The sequence below is a fragment of the Pimephales promelas genome, chromosome 23 (genome assembly GCF_988280905.1).
Source record: "Pimephales promelas chromosome 23, fPimPro1.hap1.1, whole genome shotgun sequence".
Classification (NCBI taxonomy): Eukaryota; Metazoa; Chordata; class Actinopteri; order Cypriniformes; family Leuciscidae; genus Pimephales; species Pimephales promelas.
The window spans coordinates 28,703,109-28,724,049 of record NC_142791.1 but is presented as its reverse complement, the minus strand read 5'-3'; the positions used below and the strand labels follow the sequence as shown (position 1 = coordinate 28,724,049).

The following is a 20,941-nucleotide window of genomic DNA, read 5'->3' as shown; positions in this document are numbered from 1 at the left end:
ATTTTAGTATTTCAACCTTAAAGGAGTAGGTCACTTTTGCTGATAATTTTTGCTGAAAACGTTTGCTGATAATTTATGTCATCCAAGATATCCATGTCTTTCTTTCTTCAGTCGAAAAGAAATGAAGGTTTTTGATGAAAACATTCCAGGATTTTCTCCATATAATGGACTTCAATGGGGACCAAACGGTTCAAGGTCCAAAAGACAGTTTCTGTGCAAACTGTTCAAAGGGCTTTAAACGATTCCAGACGATGAATAAGGGTCTTATCAAGCGAAACGTTCGCTCGTTTAATAAATAAATAACAAAGTTTAAGTTTTATAAGCTCAAATGCTCGCCTTGCTCTGTTCTGTGATGTGCGTCCGTGACTCTCCTGTTCAAACTCGTTCATCAAAATGAACAAAATGAACTCGAAGAGTCCTCGATTAAAATTAAGGTAAAATTTATACAAAACGTAATTTACCTTAAAGAAATGCTTTTTACAAAACAAAACTTAATTTAGTGATCAAAATTAAGTCTGACCCATCAAATCTTCCGCATCTTACTCATGCTGTTCAATTTTCCTAATCAGCAAGCATAGATGTAAAAAAAATGAGCATTTTACGTTTTACTGTTCTCTGTACTTGAACTATCACAATTTACAGCACAGTGTAAATTAGATGCATATATATATCTGAATAATTCATAATATACATCAGAACAGGTAAAAAATCGCTGTATGATTACTAGGATAATTTTATAGTACAATATTTGGCAACACTTTACAACAAGGTTTACATTAGTTAGCATGAACTAATAATGAGCAATTCATTAATCCTTATTCTCGACATTTACTAATGTATTTTTTAGGTCAAATATTGTAGCATTTATGCACTGTAAACTAAAACATGAACCAGTAACAATACTGTAAAACTATAATGCTCATTATTAGTTCATGTTAGTTAAAAATGTATTTCTTATTGTGTTATCAAATATCCACGCTTGTCTGATCATTGGCGACGCTTAGGAAAGATCAGCATAATTATCAGGTTTTGATGTCAAAGATGATTATCCATTATTATATTAAGCGTTATGATGTGTAATGCCGTTCTCGTGAGTGTGTGTCCCGTTTACTGCTGGAATCGTTCAGTCACATGGTATAAAATATGGAATAATATAACCTGCACGCTTACAAAACTATTTCAAACTTTCACATTAGAGTTTGTGAGGTCAATGACAAAGCCCAACAAACTTTCCTTTTAGAGTCAAAAGCTTATAAATCACAAAACTACTTAATCTAAAACATTAATAATCCTGATGTTTGGCTCACAGTTATAATAACGTGAGTAATCTGTAGTGTTGCGGTCGCAGTATTAATATCAGTCGTCTGCAGAAGCGAGGCCAACTCTCTAATCACGGAGAACATCGCATTCATCTGGACAGTGATGAATAAAACACAGTTACGTTTAGGTTGTGTGTGGAGCGAGACTGATCTACATGTGGGAGTGTGTAATCGCTTGATCTCAGATCTCGGACGCTTAGTGAAATTAAACACGAAAGCCTTCACAATGGAGATCTTTAAACAGCAGCACACTGACAACAGACATAAACTCAAACATGCATGATGCTTTTATTGGCTTTATGCAGCTGCACTACTTCCTGAACTTCAGCCTGCTCCTTGTTTCCTTGTTTCCTGTCTGCCATTATTGGACAAACTGATTAATCCAGGTGTGCCTGACCTCAGTAGTCACGGCAACAATAATCAGACACACCTGAATTAATCAAGTTTGTCCAATAATGGCAGACAGAAAACAAGGAGCAGTAAAAAGAAATAATGTTTCTAACTTAAATTAAACTATTATTAAATGAATCCGGTAACATAAAACATAAATATTAGATGAAAACTTAAACGGAAAATAGAAATGTTGCCATACTAAAGCACTAAAGTTACCAGAACTAAATATACATAAATATACTAAATAATAATGAAAATATGTAACAAAATGACTAAAACTTAGACTAAAATCAAAATGAAACCTTAACATTTAAAAGCTTAAAACAATCAATATTAACAAATACTATAATAAAAAATTAAAATAAAATAAAGCAGAAATATTAGATGTAAAATAGACATGTTGCCACTGAAAATACTAACTGAAAATACTGTAAGTTTCAGTATTAAAACTGCAAACATTTAAATAGTTAATTAAATTAAAATAAAAACTATTAATTACAAAAGCACATAATACCATACTGTAACTAAGACTTAAACTGAAATAAAAAATCAAGGAGACACTAAATATGAACAAATACCATATAATGGTATAAATAACAAATAATACAAATTATTAATAGATAATACCATGAATGGTGTTTATATATAAATATTCATCAAAAAACAAATATTTGATGAAAACTTAAATGGAAAGTAGAAAGGTTGCCCTGGCAACTAACTGAAATTAAAAAAAAAAAAAAAGTTTATGTACAATTATAGAAACGGAAATAAAAGTGAATAAAACCTATATACTAATGTTAAATAAAAAAAACTAATAATGACAAAATGATATAAGGAAAAATAGAAATGTTGCCATGGCAATTAACTGAAATAAAATATTTAGGTGCTAAATGAACTGTAATAAAATTAAAATTTAATTAAATTTAATTAAAATGCTAAAATTAATTTACAAAATTAACAAATATTTTTTTCAATAAAATATAAAAATAGAATTATATATATGAATTATTATAATAATAATTATAAAATAAAATCTAAAATAAATATTTATATATATATATATATATATAGTTTCAGCAGTAAAAGGTATATATATATATTCTTTTTTTCACATATATATTCTGTATATATTTATACATACATGAAAATCAAATAACCGTGAATGAAAGCCCTGTGTGATGTGTGTGTGTGTGTGTGTGTGTTTGCACTGAAGAAAGATGTCCTGATGTGGAATCATGGGAAAACGAGCAGCTTCATCATCAGCTGTATGACCGGCTCGTCGATAGAAATGATGTTACGTTACCCATGGTGCTTTTCAAGGGGAGCGTAATTGAGGCGATTGTGACGGTGACTGATGTTCCCGAGGAGTGTTTCTGACCCGCTGATGATGTGTGGCCACATTCACATCTCCATCATGTGTGTGTGTGTGTGTCTCGACCTACAGCCACTGGCACACTGCCGTTACCCTGAGCATAATTTGGCAGATCAGTGATTGTGCACAACATGCTGGATTCATCCTCGCTGACGTGTGTGTCGTTCTCTGCATCTTCGGACTCTTCAGTGCATTTGCATTTATATATCCGCCGTGCTAATGCCGGGATCTTAATGCGCCGTCACACATCACTCCACATTCGGGCGTTTGTCTTTGCCGCGTCAGAAATTCATTACAGTCCTGGAGGTCGAGGCTGTCTACTGTGATTATATTACTTAGACACGATGCATGGTGAAGTGAACTCGAGTGTGTACGACTGTAGCTAATGCCAAACGAACGTCACACGCTAATGTTTCAAACAGAAAATATACAGCTGCGAGCGAACTGAAAACACTGCTGATCGTATCACTTCATTATTAATATAACTGACGAAACTCCAACAAATCTGTGCGATGGATGCAGTTATTCATCTAAACGCCGTTCGGGAGTGTAAAAGGCATTCATGCATTAGTGTTTGTTTTGGCTGGTTACGTCAAATCTGCTGAAACCTCCAACTAGCTCACAAATGCACTGCACAATATTCAGTATCGCTCGGTAGATCGATCGTCATCACGAGGTAGGCATCTATTTTATTTAGCTATGCGTATAATGCGCGAATCGGTGGGCGGGGCTAAACCTGCCGTGTTGAAGTAGGCGTTGATCATCTTCTGCGGGGGTTTTAGCCTCTTTGACGTCATATTTCCCCACTTTTAAAAACGAGGCGTTTTCAGAGGCTGGTGTCAATAAAAGCTTTTATTGGACTAATAAGGACGTTCTGAAACTTACAGGATATTCTTATAATATGATGACCTCTTAGATGTCAAAAGCTCAAGGAAAATTTGATTTCTCAGTTCATCACCCCTTTAATGGGTCCTGTGTCCGGTCTTAAAGTGACAGTAGCCTAATACACCGGCTGCCAAATTATGAGATAATATTAAAGATATCTATATGGTATTATATGAAGTGGCGTAACTCTGGAAGACCACTCGCCACAGTGGCTGGTCAGCAAACAGTGAATGCCAATGTATGTATATGTAATGTATATTTAATTTAGAAACTGCTTGTAAAGTCTTGGAGAGCAGAAGAATCTCCAACTTCTGATTGGTGGTTTAGCTGGTCGTGATCAGCTCAGCTTCTCCGTGGCCGAACTTCAGGGAAATATTGCATTGGCACATTGTAAATTCGTATAATCCTGGCCAAAGTATTATCTGGTTTAGTCACAACAAAGCCAGTTTGTGGATTTCCTCCAGTTTGAAGCCTCGGTCATCTTAGCCTCGTCCACTGGGAGCGATCGCACAAAATCCTGTGATGGGATGGTGGACAATAAATAATAGAGCAGACGAACGAGTGAAATCATCTGGGCTCGTGATGAATGAGCTTCTGCTGTTTTATTAGCTAATGGATTAGAGGTCCAGTCCACTTGCATATTGATGATTTTCTGCATATACTCACTCATATTGTAGCGTATGGCTTTATGATGGAGTGCGGGGATCATTCGTACGGGAACGTTTCCCATTGAACTCGCTCTACATATCGGATGATCTCTAGCAGCGATTAATATCTCCCGTGAGAATATTCCCTCTGATGGTCCAAACACTGATCAGAAGATTCAGAGATACCTGTGCCATTCATTATTCAACACAGAGGAATTAAGGTGATAAAACAGGACTAATATAATGTGCTGCAATTCAGATTTCTGGTAAAAAAAAAATAACTGATGGAAATATAATGTTCAGAAATTAGTAATTCGCTGTGAAGTTTGGAAGACTATATAACAGGAATCTGTATCTGTATATATATCTGTCTGTCTGTCTGTCTATCTATCTATCTATTTATCTGTCTGTCTGTATATCTGTCTATCTATTTATCTGTCTGTCTGTATATCTGTCTATCTATTTATCTATCTATCTTTCTGTCTGTCTATCTTTCTGTCTGTCTATACAGTATATCTGTCTGTCTGTCTATCTATCTATTTGTCTGTCTATCTGTCTGTCTATATATCTGTCTGTCTGTCTATCTATCTATCTAGTTGTCTGTCTATCTGTCTGTCTATCTGTCTATCTATGTACTGTATCTGTCTGTCTATTCTATCTCTGTCTGTCTATATATTAGTCTATCTGTCTTTCTGTCTGTCTATGTATCTGTCTGTCTGACTATCTATCTATTTGTCTGTCTATCTGTCTGTCTGTCTGTCTATCTGTCTATCTATGTACTGTATCTGTCTGTCTATTCTATCTCTGTCTGTCTATATATCAGTCTGTCTATCTATCTGTCTTTCTGTCTGTCTATGTATCTGTCTGTCTGTCTATCTATCTATTTGTCTGTCTGTCTTTCTATCTGTCTATCTATGTACTGTATCTTTCTGTCTGTCTGCTTGTCTGTCTGTCTGTCTAACTATGTGTCTATCTATCTATGTGTCTATCTATCTATCTATCTATCTATCTATCTATCTATCTATCTATCTATCTATCTATCTATCTATCTATCTATCTATCTATCTATCTATCTATCTATCTATCTATCTATCTATCTATCTATCTATCTATCTATCTATCTATCTATCTATTTGTCTGTCTGTCTATCTATCTATCTATCTATCTATCTATTTGTCTGTCTGTCTATCTATCTGTCTATCTATGTACTGTATCTTTCTGTCTGTCTGCTTGTCTGTCTGTCTGTCTAACTATGTGTCTATCTATCTATGTGTCTATCTATCTATCTATCTATCTATCTATCTATCTATCTATCTATCTATCTATCTATCTATCTATCTATCTATCTATCTATCTATCTATCTATCTATCTATCTATCTATCTATCTGTCTGTCTATCTATCTATCTATTTGTCTGTCTGTCTGTCTATCTATCTGTCTATCTATGTACTGTATCTTTCTGTCTGTCTGCTTGTCTGTCTGTCTGTCTAACTATGTGTCTATCTATCTATGTGTCTATCTATCTATCTATCTATCTATCTATCTATCTATCTATCTATCTATCTATCTATCTATCTATCTATCTATCTATCTATCTATCTATCTATCTATCTATCTATCTATCTATCTATCTATGTGTCTATCTATCTATCTATCTATCTATCTATCTATCTATCTATCTATCTATCTATCTATCTATCTATCTATCTATCTATCTATCTATCTGTCTGTCTGTCTGTCTGTCTGTCTGTCTGTCTGTCTGTCTGTCTGTCTGTCTGTCTGTCTGTCTGTCTGTCTGTCTATCTATATGTCTATGTATCTGTCTATGTATCTGTCTGTTTGTCTGTCTGTGTCCCACTATCTGTCTGTCCATCTGTATCTGTCTGTCTATGTGTTTGTCTTTCTGTCTGTCTATATATGTATCTGTCTGTCTGTTTTATTAATGTTACTTGCCAGAAACCTTTACTGCAGATCATCCAATCAGAATTAAGCCACAGATTACAGATTATAAACAGTGAGATGATCCGTTTGTTCAGGTCTTTTTTCTGGTTGTTCCTTCATTACAATCTCCCGCTCGTTTAAAGTGAAACACTGTGCATTCACTGCTAGCGAAGAGCAATGGGCCTGTGCTTTAGATTCCAGATATCCATTAAACGTTTCTGTTTGGTTAATTGTACGTCCATTGTGCAAATAAAAGTGCATCAGTAATGGAAAATCATTCGTCTGTATTGTAATGCAGATGCTTCGTCTTTAAACTGAATTCTGAGGCTCCACAAAAGTGCCAGCGAACATCGATCTTACGCAGAGGAAAATAAATATCGAGTCGCTGCAACTCTTTATTTCGGTTGTTCTGACAGAGACGACATGCAGGAAAACACGACCTTATAATGGAACGAGTTTATCTTACTCTCTGCCTGAGTGCACTGCTGGACTACTGGAGGAGATACGTGTGTGTGTGTGTGCACTGAGACTGCTGGACTACTGGAGGAGATACATGTGTGCGTGTGTGTGTGCGTGAGTGTGTGTGTAAGGAAACTCTCTCCCTGCTCTGAATATTAGCCTCAGTAATAGCTGGTATTATGTTCTGTCTGTATTCCCTCAGTCTCTCTTCAGCAGAGTCTCAGTTAATTGATAAGCAGCATAAACACATTTACAATTCTGATGGCGAAGGGCCAGTGTCTCATTTCCATAAAAGTGTAAGAGCAGAAAACATCTGGTGCTGCTGTAGATGCTGTCACCGGCTTTATGACAATCAAATCTGAAGGAATAATATCTAATATTAATGCAGATCTGTTGACCTCACAGCTGTACGGTTCGAGTGTGTGTTCTGTGATGCCAGGGATCTGATCATGTGTGTGAAATAAAGATCATTACTGACCTTTTTTTAACAATCAGATGCTCTTTGGTCATTTCTGTTTTGAAATTTTAAAAATCACAACTTTATCGCAATGTTACTTTTATTGGCATTATGTATGTGAACACAAAAAAAATTGAGGTCATGATCTGAGCATGCTAAGTGGTCTTAAAAAAATAAGAAATAAATGGGAAATGAATGGGAAATTAAAAAAAAAAATGAAAAAAAAAAATTGTGAGTTTTTGTTTTTTGTAAAAAAAAATAATAAGAAATAGTTTTTGAGATTGTTTCAACTATATATTCAAATCCACCACCAACAACAACAACAACAACAAAAAATGTGTTCATAAACAGCTGGGGAATTCACATGCCTCTCCATAGAGAGCTGTATATGCCATCTAGTGGTTACACCAGGATTCTACGCTTTTTCTTTATACTGTAACCAGATGGTCAAAAAATATTTTTTTTTTTCTGAAGGCCTAGACTCTATATTAAACTAAAATACTGAATTAATATTTTTTTGAAAAAAAAAAAAATATATATATATATATATAGAAAAACATATATATTTTTCCATGGCAAAAATAAACCATAAATATTGCATAAATATTAATAAATTCAATTAAATTGTCTCAAAATACTAAATTAAAAATAATAAATATTATAGAACAAAAATAAATTGCATTGGTTTTACTGGGATGGAGAAAGTTTCATTTTTAGGTGTCCGGTCACTTTTGACCGGGAAGATAACAAGTGTGACTTCGAAACGAAGAGCACCTGAGGGTTAAAATATATTCTTGCAGACTTCATCTGCCAATTATCGTTAGGGTAAAGTCCGAGGTTATTATTATCAACAAAAGTATTATGAACAATCCCTTTTTATTTCCAAAAGTTTTGACTGGAGGTGTGTGTTTCTATCAGCTCTGACTGAAGTGTGTTTGTGAAGCGTCACTCGTCCAGCATGTTCTCTTCTTAGGCCGCATTAGTGATGCTTATTCTTCTGACGTTTTACTGCGGCGAAATGTTGGAATGTGACACAGCCCACACGGTTTCCACGGTTACCGTTCTCGAGAAGCGCGGATAACAAACCTCCATCTGTTCTGCTGTATTCATCACACATGCCCACGACCCATTTCCCCAAAACTTCATCTGCCAGCTCGCAGTTCATTAGTGAATACTGCAAGCATCAGTTAAAACTTCTGTACACCACTACATTGTGCTGCATCATTAATCACTGTCTCTTCCAGAGCGCTCGCGTCGGCCTGCCAGACACCGTCAGGAACCCACTGGACGATTTTACCACTCCAGTCCTCATTATTCAGGGGCTGGGAGCCCAAATGCCACAGTGACATGGTTTCCTTACACTGGTCCTGTGTCCAGTTCTTCCTCAGACCTGCTAATGGACCATCTTAGAGGAACTGCAGGTGCGCAACTGTTTAAAGGTGCATTACGCAACATTTCATCTTAAAAATAGCCGTTTGTCTAACCCGTGCATGCTTAACCCCTTAGCTGTCACCCCCCTTTTTGAGAATGGGGGTTAAAATGCACTATTCAAACTTAAATGGTTGTAATTTAAGAATGCTTTGGAATATATACCCCAAGCTTGTTTTAAAGAAAACACTCAGCAGAATATTGCTGAAGTGAAAACACTTCAAAAAATGAAAGTATGAAAAAAGTTATGGAAGTTTAAATTTACAGTAAATTAAATATACTGTACTATATATTTTTTATTTTATATAAAATATATATATTATAAAATATTTTTTACTCTAAAATTTCTATAAAATCAAAGGCATACATCTTATCAAGTTATGTTCCAAATTTGAAGTTGATATCACAAAAATTGAAGTTCCCATTAGATTTTGTTTAGGCGTAGTACCAAAAATAGCCACCGGGTGCCATTGAATTCCATTGAATTTAGTTGTATATATTCTGCCTTAACAAATTAATACATTTCTGTCCAAATATCAAGTCTGTTACAAAATTTGGAACCTTGAGACTCTGACCTTTCTGACAATATCAGTTTTGTCAAGATTAGAAAAGGTTTTGATCATAATTTATGAAATATAATGATACCCAAAAGGGGAGGAGCCTGATAAAATAAGTACCGTTTCTATGCTAACGCAACTTTCAATTATAAAACAGTTTTCACACGACGAATTCTGAGTTTATAAGCTTTCAAATGATACCTAATTTATGATAACTACTAAAATATGTGATATAATAAAAAAAGGCGATAAAAAATAATGTTATATTTTAGAGGATAATAAATATAAATATTATCATTTTTAGAGGATAATATTGTACTATAATTTTTTCTTTTTTATTGAAAAATACTAGATTATATGTTTATTATGAACTTTTAGCATAAAAACAGAAGTTTCAATGATTAAAAGTGGGTTCATCAACTTTTTGTAACAAAGGTCAAAACTCCTGTTATGATGCAGATTTTTTGAGATGCACTCTTGTCATAAATTCATCAATTACTCTTCCTACATAATTTTTAACACAAAACAGGGGTAAAATATCTATTTAGAAGTCTTAGACCTTTCCAACAATATATAATTTGTCATAATTAGATTAGGATTTAATAGAAATATAGTGAAGTAAAGTTAGGCGTCCCGGTACCGGGACAGTGACAGTTGGGGTTAAACAATCGCCTGATGGGCTGAATGAGCCCTTCTCTGATCACTGCGATCACTGCCTCTATAATCCTGTACAGTAAATAAATAAGAGGGATTCGGGACGGATTTGAGACTGGCGTGACGTCATGCGCGTTCACGCTCGCCTGGCGATGTGTGTATTCGCCGCCATTCTCTGTATCAGTAAGACAACTCGAGCGACAAAACTTTAGTCAACAACTTTTTGTCAACTAAAACTTTAGTCTTTTAGGAGACAAGACTGTGACAACTATATAGCAAACCTCAACTGTCGATTCTTTTATTTCGTCACAAATTGTAACTATATCATCGTACAATTCTTTATGTAAAGTTTGATATATTAGTATGCCCAACTTTATTTGCATAGACACAGGTATGTTCACGTAAAGCGATATATACTATAAAGCAAATCACATCTGTCAATGTTTTATTTTGTCGCAAATTCTTACTATATTATCGAACAGTTCTTTATATAAAGTTGCATATATAAGACTGTCCAAATGTATCCCTATACATACATACATTCACGTAAAGCGATTTATACTATATAGAACATTTCAACTTGTCAATTTTTTATTTCATCGCAAAGTGTAACTATTTTCGTACAATTCTATATATAAAATTGGATACATAAGTATCTTTTTAAAGTAGATTTTTGAAAATTCCATTGCAAATTGTAACTATATTTTCATACAGTTCTTTGTATATGGATAAATTTGGGCATTTTTATATATCAAAATGCCCAATATATAAATATATATAAAAATGTCCAGATTTATCCATATACATGAAGTGTTCACATAAAGATATACTATATAGCAAATCTCAGCTGTCTACAGTTCTTTACATAAAGGTTGATATTTTAGGATGTCCAGTTTTATATTTTTGTATAAACACAAAGCGTGCTATACAGACAGATTTTCATGAGATCAGGCTGAATCTTCGTACAGTTCTTTATATAAAGTTGGATATTTAAGTATATCCAAGGTTATCCATGTACGAACGTTACATGTCTTTTTGTTTTTGGACTTCCGTGTCCCTTCGTTTCCCGCCACTCCTTGTTTCCATGGTCACCGTCTTCATCAGTTGGTTGGGTTCGCCTGTGTTGTGTTGGTCAGTTCTCCGTTCTCTCGCTGTTTGTCACTATAATCACAATTTGATTTGAGTTTTCTGTTCAGGAGTGTCTCGTCCACTTTCTCTGCAGTCAAGCCCTCTGTTTCAGTCCGTCCCTTGTCTCTGGCATTGTTATTTCAGATCATCAGTGATACGTGGTTGTGTTAGGGTGGGTAAAGTTTTTATTGTTCAGTTTGATATTCCTGCTCTCCGGTTTCGAGTGAGCGTGTGGTTTATGGTGCGTTTCACGGAGAGATTACATGTTATAGAGTGCGTCATATTTTCTTTGACCTTTTTTAGCTTGTACTTCGCCAGTCTGCTTCTGTCATAATTGATTCACTCCCCTCGGGTGTCATTCGAGAGTTGATAAATCATAGATGCTGGCGGTTTTAGATTGAAAATATGTGAGAGACAGAGAGACTGTGATCTTACGTGTACGAGACGAGACTGAGCGGCATGAGTCCGCATCTGATGCTCTTTCGTGAGAGTTTGGCACATTACGGTTTTCTACTGTATTTTTTATGGTTGTTTTTGTTTTTGGTTGAAGGCTCATAAAAGTGTGAAAGTGTAACACAGTTGTTGTTTTTTTGCCTTTTGTATATCATAATTTATTTTAGTTTAGTTTGGAAGCTTGTGAAAGTGTGATTTAATTGTTTTTACATATTTCATTTATTTATCTTTTATTTTATTTTGGAGGCTTATAAAAGTGTGTACAATTGTATGCTTATTATTTTAATTTAATTAATTTTACTTTATTTTATTTTGTAGGTTTCATAATAGTATGAAAGTGTGACATTTAGTTGTTTTTGCATACTTATTTTTATTTTATTTATTTTGTAGGCTTCTAAAAGTGTGACAGTTTTTCGTATATTTTGTATTGCTGTTATTTTTTCATTTTTTATTTTAATTTATTTTACTTTTTTTGAAGGCTCATAAAAGAGTGTGTGTGATAATTGATCGTTTTTGCATTTTTATTTTATTTTGTTAATTTAATTCATTTTGTAGGCTTCTAAAAGTGTGACTTTTGTGTGTATATTTTGTATAGCTTTTATTTATTTATTTTTTTGAAGGATCACAAAAGAGTGTGATATTTAATTGTTTTTGCACATTAATGTTATTTTTGTTTATTTCATTTTATTTTATTTTGGAGGATTATTCAAGTGAGTTTTTTGTATATGTTGTATGGTTTTTATTTTTATTTCATTTTGTGGGCTCATAAAAGTATGAAAGTGTGATATTTAATTGTTTTAGCATACTTATTTTTATTTTATTTATTTTTTGGAGGCTTCTAAAAGTGTGACAGTTTCTAGGATATTTTCTATGGCTGTTATTTCATGTTTAATTGATTGTTTTTACACATTTTTATTTTGGTTATTTAATTTTATTTATTTTGGAGTCTTCTAAAAGTGTGATATTTAATTGTTTTTGCACATTTATGTTATTTTTGTTTATTTTATTTTATTCTGGAGGATCATACAAGTGTGAGTTTTTTTGCATATTTTGTGTGGTTGTTATTTTTATTTCATTTCATTAATTTTACTTTTTTATTTTGTGGGCTTATAGAAGTGTAAATGCTAGCTGGATTTTCCATCCTTTGGAAACACAGCTTTGTATTGTCTTTGACCAAACAGCTGCTTCGAGGATCCATTAACGTGAGAAGCTGGAGCGCTGCGGGACGGTTCACACACTGAAGTGTATTACAGTAGGTTCAGTTGTTTGTTGAAATCACTAACTCTAACTATGAGCTCCAGAACTGATAATGATGGACTCGTATTGAGATGACGATCCGCTTTCTCTCTGCGAATGGTGTGTGTTTGCTGGTGTGATGGTGTTGTTTGTGTTGAAACACAATCTGTTTCTCGTCTCAGTCCAAACCTGGTGTGAGTGTGAGCCGCTGGGGTGACAGGTTGTGTCTTCAAGCTCAAGTAAACATCAGAAGCAAAGCAGAAAACCTGCTCGTATGCTCCCATCAGCTCTTCTTCTAGTTTTACAGGCTCATTTCAGTTTTTTAGCGTATTTTGTACGGGTGTTCTTATTTTATTTTATAAATTTATCAGCGTTGCCATGATGTTACTATCCTGCAGTCACATGACCTGTAATAAAAAATAAAAAATAACAGCCATACAAAATATACACAAAAAAGTCACACTTTTAGAAGACTCCAAAAAAAAAAAAAATTGTCATGATGTCACTATCCTGGAGTCACATGACATTTACATCTCAGGTGATTGGCTCAAAATAAAGCTGTATCTGAGGATGGACTCACTGTAAAAAGTGATCAGTTGACTTGACTTAAAGAAAAATGAGGACAGCCGTTGCCTTAAAATGATTAAGTAAATAAACTTCACGCTTATTTAAAAAAAAAAAAAAGGTAACGTGGAATTTTTTTCTCTTCAATTAAGCATTAAGTTTCTTCACAGTCTGTACAGTTTATCTGCTGTTTATTTACAGCGTTTGAGCTTCTAACATTAATGAATCCTCAAAGCATGTGTTTGGTTAAAGACAAAGCAAAGTGAAAACACTGTGTTTCCAAAATAACACAACTATTAATTGTCACACTTTTAGATGAGCCTCGTCGCCGTCTTCTTTTCTCCTCGGCCTTTGAAACCTGACGTTGACATTTTGTTTATGTTTATGTATTTTTTTGTGTGTGTTTTCTGTCTCTTGATTAGTTTTATCTGTATTATATGCTTTACATAAAGTATGTATTTTACGTTTTTTGTCCACTCTGGTCATTTTAAAGTGCTTTAGTTTGATCATTCGAGGGCGACGTGTTTCCTCGATGTGGTTAAGTACAGGTAAGTGAACACTGGAGCGCTGCTAGCATTGAGATGAATGTGAAGGTAAAGGTTATCTCTCTGCAGACGGTATATTCTTCCGTGTTTCGGGCATAAATGCATGCGATTGCAGAGCTCTTGTAATTGTCCTGTCGTGTTTCAGCGTTTCACGGGCCGTCACGGTTCAGTCCTTCAGCGTTTCGTCATTATTGTGAAGCTGGTCATTATGCCAACCATCTGCTCCTCATTGGAGACGAGCTCTTGTCGTGTTTCTGCTGATGCCGTCGTATCAGTCGGGCCCTGGAGCCCGTCCAGAGAGAAACACTTCAGGATTCACGGCTCTCGGGAGCTTTGGACAGGAACTCGCTGTTTTTACACCGCTGATGAGGAGCATAATGAATCCAGCTCTTGACGCTCCACACAGTGTTTGTGTGTGTTCACTATATACAGTGTGTTCACGTCACAGTTCAAGTCGCCGTGAAGCAGAAGTTGTGCTAGTGTTTTCTTGCACACACAGACACACACAGCTCTACTGCACTGAAGGTTACTGGGAAAAGGGTCGTGAATGTAAACATCACTCTAAAAAAATGCTAACCCAACTTTGGGTCAAATGTGGACAAACCGAGTCGTTGGGTTAATTTTTATTTAAAATTTTAACCCAACGTTTAGGTATGTCCATATTTGACCTAAAATTGGGTTAAAACAACCCAGCATTTCCGTAGTTTCCGTACTATTTACTGTACGGTGAATAACTGTGATCTAACCGTATACATTCAATGTAATTTTACAATAAAACAGTTTACAGTTTTTGGATTGACATTCCCATAATTCCCTGTGTTACTCTTCACATTTGATGTATTTTTGATGAAATTTTTCTTTTTCTTAGGTTTCTTATCAGTTATATGTGCATTAGGGTTTTCTGTTACTTGTAATGTAGTTAAATTAATGTTTATTGCATTTTTTTAATTTCTTGTGTGTAATGATGTTTAGTGTTCGTGGGAATGACACTGTGCAGAAGTATACTAATATTAAGTTTCCTGTGGAAAAGCTGCTTGTTTGATCATGTGACTCTCATCTCCACTGTGATTGGTGCTTGTCAGTGTATTACAAAGGTACAAAACTATCGGTTTTAGTACTTCAAATCTTTGGTTTATTAACGTTATGTCAGATAATATACATATATATATATATATATATATATATATATATATTTTTTTTTTTTTACTGTAACTAAGTCTGATGTTACTGTATTTTTTTTACTGTAAATTTCACAGCTGCCAGTTTTTATACCGTATTTTTTCATCTTTTACAGTGTGAGTCATTAGAAAGGGTGCATTGCATTCTGGGAGACAGCTTTTCTATAATTAACGTGCAGTTTTCCTTCAGATGAGCTGGGTTTGATTTGACGAGTGAAGCTCTTAATTTCAGCCCGAAGCTGTTCTCAGAGTTTGGCGTTGTGGTTGCGTGTGTATTCAGCCGTATTCCCGTGTGTGTCGGGTCGGTTCTGATCCGCTCGGCGCTGATGCCACACGTTTCTGTCGCCGCACAATCGATAGTCGCCCTCCGGGCCTCCGAGAGGAAGATCAAAGATCCCACTCATCGTCTCTGACAAAGTCTCTCTCTCTCTCCTCTAAATCCTGTGTGTTTTGTTGAACTTTTGAAGCGCTCCACTTTCTGCCGCTGCAAAGCCCCCAAAATGGAACTTGAAGTAATCAGAAATGTCAGAGCAGAAACCTAAAACATCATTATCTGGCCTCGTTTATACACATTTTCTCTTTCAAGCACAAGCCTCTTGGAAGTTTCTGTGCATAATTGGAAAAACAACAAACGTTAAAGCAATTCGAAGTCTCCAATAAACCGTCTTCCAATAAAAGTCTGTGTGTCGTGTCAACAACGCCTGCATGAGTCTTCCCCAACTCACAACTCACAAGGGAAAACTCACGCAATTAACGTTTTTATTTCGTGGTGCAGACGAAAACATTTTTGTTTGTTATTTTTTTGTGAATTTTAAAATATTTGTGAGATATTAGCGCAATTTTGAGAAAAAAAATATTAAGATTAACAACTCTGGATTTTGAGGTATAAAAGGAGAAAAATTTGGAAGTCACAATTACCTTTTTTAATATTTTTTTTAACGTTTTTTTTAAACTGAGATGTAAATTCAGAATCATTGTTATTGTAGTATCATTGAGATATTCATATTTTTATTTCATTTTTATTTTTATGTCCTCTGTTTTCCTTTTAATTTTACTTAAAGTTAAATAATTGAATAATTGTGTCTTTTATTTCTTTTTAATGTGTCTATATAGTTTTTATACATTTTTATTTCAGTTTTCAATTTTAGTTATTTTAGTACATTAAATTTAAACATTGCCTGCAAATAGCTAATATATATATATATATATATATATATATATATATATATATATATGAAGAGTTCAGATGCAAAAGCCTCTAAATGCCATTTGAAATTTTCTTCTAGAATGATGATTTTTATCAAGCTTGTATATTTAAGTTCAGTGATTTCACTTAAATGGCAATGATAATTACCTATTAATTGTTATTTAAGTGAAATTACTGAAATTAAATATACAAGTTTGATAAAAAATCGTCATTAAAGAAGAAAATTTCAAATGGCATTTAGAGGCTTTTGCATCTGAACTCTTCATATATATTAATAGCTAATATATATATATATATATATATATATATATATATATATATATATATATATATATATATAACATTTAATTTATTTAAAGCAACTATTTAAAAAAAATATGGTTCTACTTTTGGTTTTAGCTTCAATAATCTATAATAACCCTGCTCAGAGTTATGAGATTTAAACTCAAAATTGGAAAACCAGCGAACATTAAAGTTCATTAAACTTCTGCAACAAGTGGACTACAGCAAAATACTCCACCTCATGTCGACACCTGTATGATTCTCTGTCACACAAGCAGATGTAAGATGCTCTTTTCCTCCAACGTAATTGACACCACAGTCATCCATATGATTCATGCATCAAATTTCAGAGTTGAAAAATGCATTCACCTGAATATGCATGAAACATAACATTTGATAACTATGGTATATGTAAAGAATCTAATCCTAAACTTAATTTACTGTTTGTCTAATTGATTTGTCAAGTGTTTGAACTGATAAAATCGTGTTATATCGTTTTTGGAGATTTTTTAGATTATTTTAGAGTAGTTTGTCAGTGCATAATGGCATAAGAGTTACATGAAATATGTGTTTTTGAGTATTGCAATATTCTTATGTTTTGTATATGACTGTTGTGAAGTGATGTAATTCATGATAAGAGCTTATTGTTAATGTTCTATACTCATCTGCATAGTGTGTGTGTGTGTGTGTGTTAATGATGGTAATCTCCGTCAGTAAAAGCTGCTGATTGTAGAGGCTGGCTTCTCTCCCTGCTCTTTTAGCTCGACGTGATCTAATGAAATGCTGTCCTTGCACTTTAATGGAGGGATATTATACAACTCTTCCCCGAGAACGAGGGAAATGATCCTGGGAAAGGTGTGCTTCATACATTAGCTCTGAAGTCTAATGAACAGCCGTGAACTCTCTGTGTGTGCGTACAGTAACACTAATAATGGGCTGTCTGAGCCTCACGCGAGCTGCCCGAGACTCTTCTGCTGGAGAATGTTCCTGAAACATTCATTAAGAGTTTAATGTCTCTATAAATACTCAACGGCACATTTGTGTGCAAAGAGGGCTGAATAAGGAACACTATAAAAAAATCGTGGGTTATTTAGTTAGTTCGTTTTTGTGTTACCCAGATCCTGGATCAGACGTAGGGTTACCCAGTGTTTGGGTAGTTTTTGTGTTAACCAGATCCTGGATCAGACATAACAACCCAGTGTTTGGGTAGTTTTTGTGTTACCCAGATCCTGGATCAGACGTAACAACCCAGTGTTTGGGTAGTTTTTGTGTTACCCAGATCCTGGATCAGACGTAACAACCCAGTGTTTGGGTAGTTTTTGTGTAACCCAGATCCTGGATCAGACATAACAACCCAGTGTTTGGGTAGTTTTTGTGTTACCCAGATCCTGGATCAGACGTAACAACCCAGTGTTTGGGTAGTTTTTGTGTTACCCAGATCCTGGGTCAGACGTAACAACCCAGTGTTTGGGTAGTTTTTGTGTTACCCAGATCCTGGATCAGACGTAACAACCCAGTGTTTGGGTAGTTTTTGTGTTACCCAGATCCTGGATCAGACGTAACAACCCAATTTTTGGGTAGTTTTTGTGTTACCCAGATCCTGGATCAGACGTAACAACCCAATTTTTGGGTAGTTTTTGTGTTACCCAGATCCTGGATCAGACGTAACAACCCAGTGTTTGGGTAGTTTTTGTGTTACCCAGATCCTGGATCAGACGTAACAACCCAGTGTTTGGGTAGTTTTTGTGTTACCCAGATCCTGGATCAGACGTAACAACCCAGTGTTTGGGTAGTTTTTGTGTTACCCAGATCCTGGATCAGACGTAACAACCCAGTGTTTGGGTAGTTTTTGTGTTACCCAGATCCTGGATCAGACGTAACAACCCAATTTTTGGGTAGTTTTTGTGTTACCCAGATCCTGGATCAGACGTAACAACCCAATTTTTGGGTAGTTTTTGTGTTACCCAGATCCTGGATCAGATGTATCAACCCAGTGTTTGGGTAGTTTTTGTGTAACCCAGATCCTGGATCAGACGTAACAACCCAGTGTTTGGGTAGTTTTTGTGTAACCCAGATCCTGGGTCAGACGTAACTACCCAGTGTTTGGGTAGTTTTTGTGTAACCCAGATCCTGGGTCAGACGTAACAACCCAGTGTTTGGGTAGTTTTTGTGTAACCCAGATCCTGGATCAGACGTAACAACCCAGTGTTTGGGTAGTTTTTGTGTAACCCAGATCCTGGATCAGATGTATCAACCCAGTGTTTGGGTAGCTTTTGTGTAACCCAGATCCTGGATCAGACGTAACAACCCAGTGTTTGGGTAGTTTTTGTGTAACCCAGATCCTGGATCAGACGTAACAACCCAGTGTTTGGGTAGTTTTTGTGTAACCCAGATCCTGGATCAGATGTATCAACCCAGTATTTGGGTAGTTTTTGTGTAACCCAGATCCTGGATCAGACGTAACAACCCAGTGTTTGGGTAGTTTTTGTGTAACCCAGCTCCTGGGTCAGACGTAACAACCCAGTGTTTGGGTAGTTTTTGTGTAACCCAGATCCTGGGTCAGACGTAACTACCCAGTGTTTGGGTAGTTTTTGTGTAACCCAGATCCTGGGTCAGACGTAACTACCCAGTGTTTGGGTAGTTTTTGTGTAACCCAGATCCTGGGTCAGACGTAACTACCCAGTGTTTGGGTAGTTTTTGTGTAACCCAGATCCTGGGTCAGACGTAACTACCCAGTGTTTGGGTAGTTTTTGTGTAACCCAGATCCTGGGTCAGACGTAACTACCCAGTGTTTGGGTAGTTTTTGTGTAACCCAGATCCTGGATCAGACGTAACAACCCAGTGTTTGGGTAGTTTTTGTGTAACCCAGATCCTGGATCAGACGTAACAACCCAATGTTTGGGTAGTTTTTGTGTAACCCAGATCCTGGATCAGGCGTAACAACCCAGTGTTTGGGTAGTTTTTGTGTAACCCAGATCCTGGATCAGACGTAACAACCCAGTGTTTGGGTAGTTTTTGTGTAACCCAGATCCTGGATCAGACGTAACAACCCAATGTTTGGGTAGTTTTTTGTTGCCCAGATCCTGGATCAGGCGTAACAACCCAGTGTTTGGGTAGTTTTTTGGTTGTTTTTAATGCTGGCTTATTTGTGCCACTTTTGCAACTTAAAATGTAATGGACACTTTATATAAATATCAAAATTCTGACTTTTTTCCTCATAATTCTCCAAATTGAAAGGTATAAACTCATAATTGCAAGATAAAAAAGTTGCAAAAACCTTTTAATTTTTTATTCTGTGGTGGAAACGAGCTTCAATTATATGCAGTGAAAGCGTCTCTGATTCGTGTGTCTCGGCGTCTGAACGGTTGATGTCTGAGACCGCTGCTCTCGAGTCGTATCCCAGCATGCTCTTTATTAGCACACTTATGGAGTGAGATACGAGGCATTATTTCCTCCGCAGAGATCGGCCTTTCTGATTAAATTAAATGGTGAATTATAGATGAAGCCTGGCCGGGTTCAGCCCGCATGCTTTGTGCTGATCTTTTGGTCTGAGCATCTTATAACGCGTTTGCCCTTGGTTTATATCCATAGAAGGAGTGATAAAAGATACATCAGCAATGCATGATGGGTCTGACAGCCGTATTTTTGTTTGCAGTGAAATAAAAACAGCGTGTCTATCGATTCTGTGCTGGAGAAACAGTATATCTATAAACTTCATCTGTGAAGGGCACCAGCTGTCTGTCTGCCATACATTATTCATGGATCTGGACATTTTAGATCTTGCTGATGTTTAGTATCATATAATTGGACGCTTTATTGCGCAGCATCAACTTATCTGCTGTGAATATGCATCAGGTTTTTCTCTGAATTCTCCTGCTTGTGATGGATTGATGTTTGTCCTGTTCAGGCCTCCAGGGGGCAGTCCAGCTGTTCATGCATTTAAACTTCACTCACACCTAACATCATGATCTGAGGTCATGTGACTTCATCTGTGAGACCTTGTGGGAAACTCGCATCACTGCAAAATACTGAAAGAAATGGCACTTTATTTTACACTGTCCTCGTTGCATGTTGCATGTATTTACCATAGTAAATTATGCATAATTACATGCAACTAACCCTCAACCAAATCTTAATTCTATATTAGTAAGTGCATGTAATTGCTTAATATTACTGAGTGCTTATATAATTATACTGTAACAATTACACCTTCAAATGAAGTATAAGCAAAGATCT

General features: G+C 35.6%; 1 protein-coding gene across 1 annotated transcript in view; it reads left to right on the top strand.

Moving 5' to 3' along the window:
- Positions 1–20,740, top strand: part of LOC120471873 (uncharacterized) — an 80,746-nt gene extending 60,006 nt beyond the window's left edge. Inside the window, exons 4-5 of the mRNA XM_089126347.1 lie at positions 8,718–8,894; positions 20,613–20,740. Of these exons, the coding sequence (XP_088982473.1) occupies positions 8,718–8,894; positions 20,613–20,665 (230 nt within the window). The 3' untranslated portion in view covers positions 20,666–20,740. The remainder of the gene's footprint in view (positions 1–8,717; positions 8,895–20,612) is intronic.
- Positions 20,741–20,941: the final 201 nt, after the last annotated feature.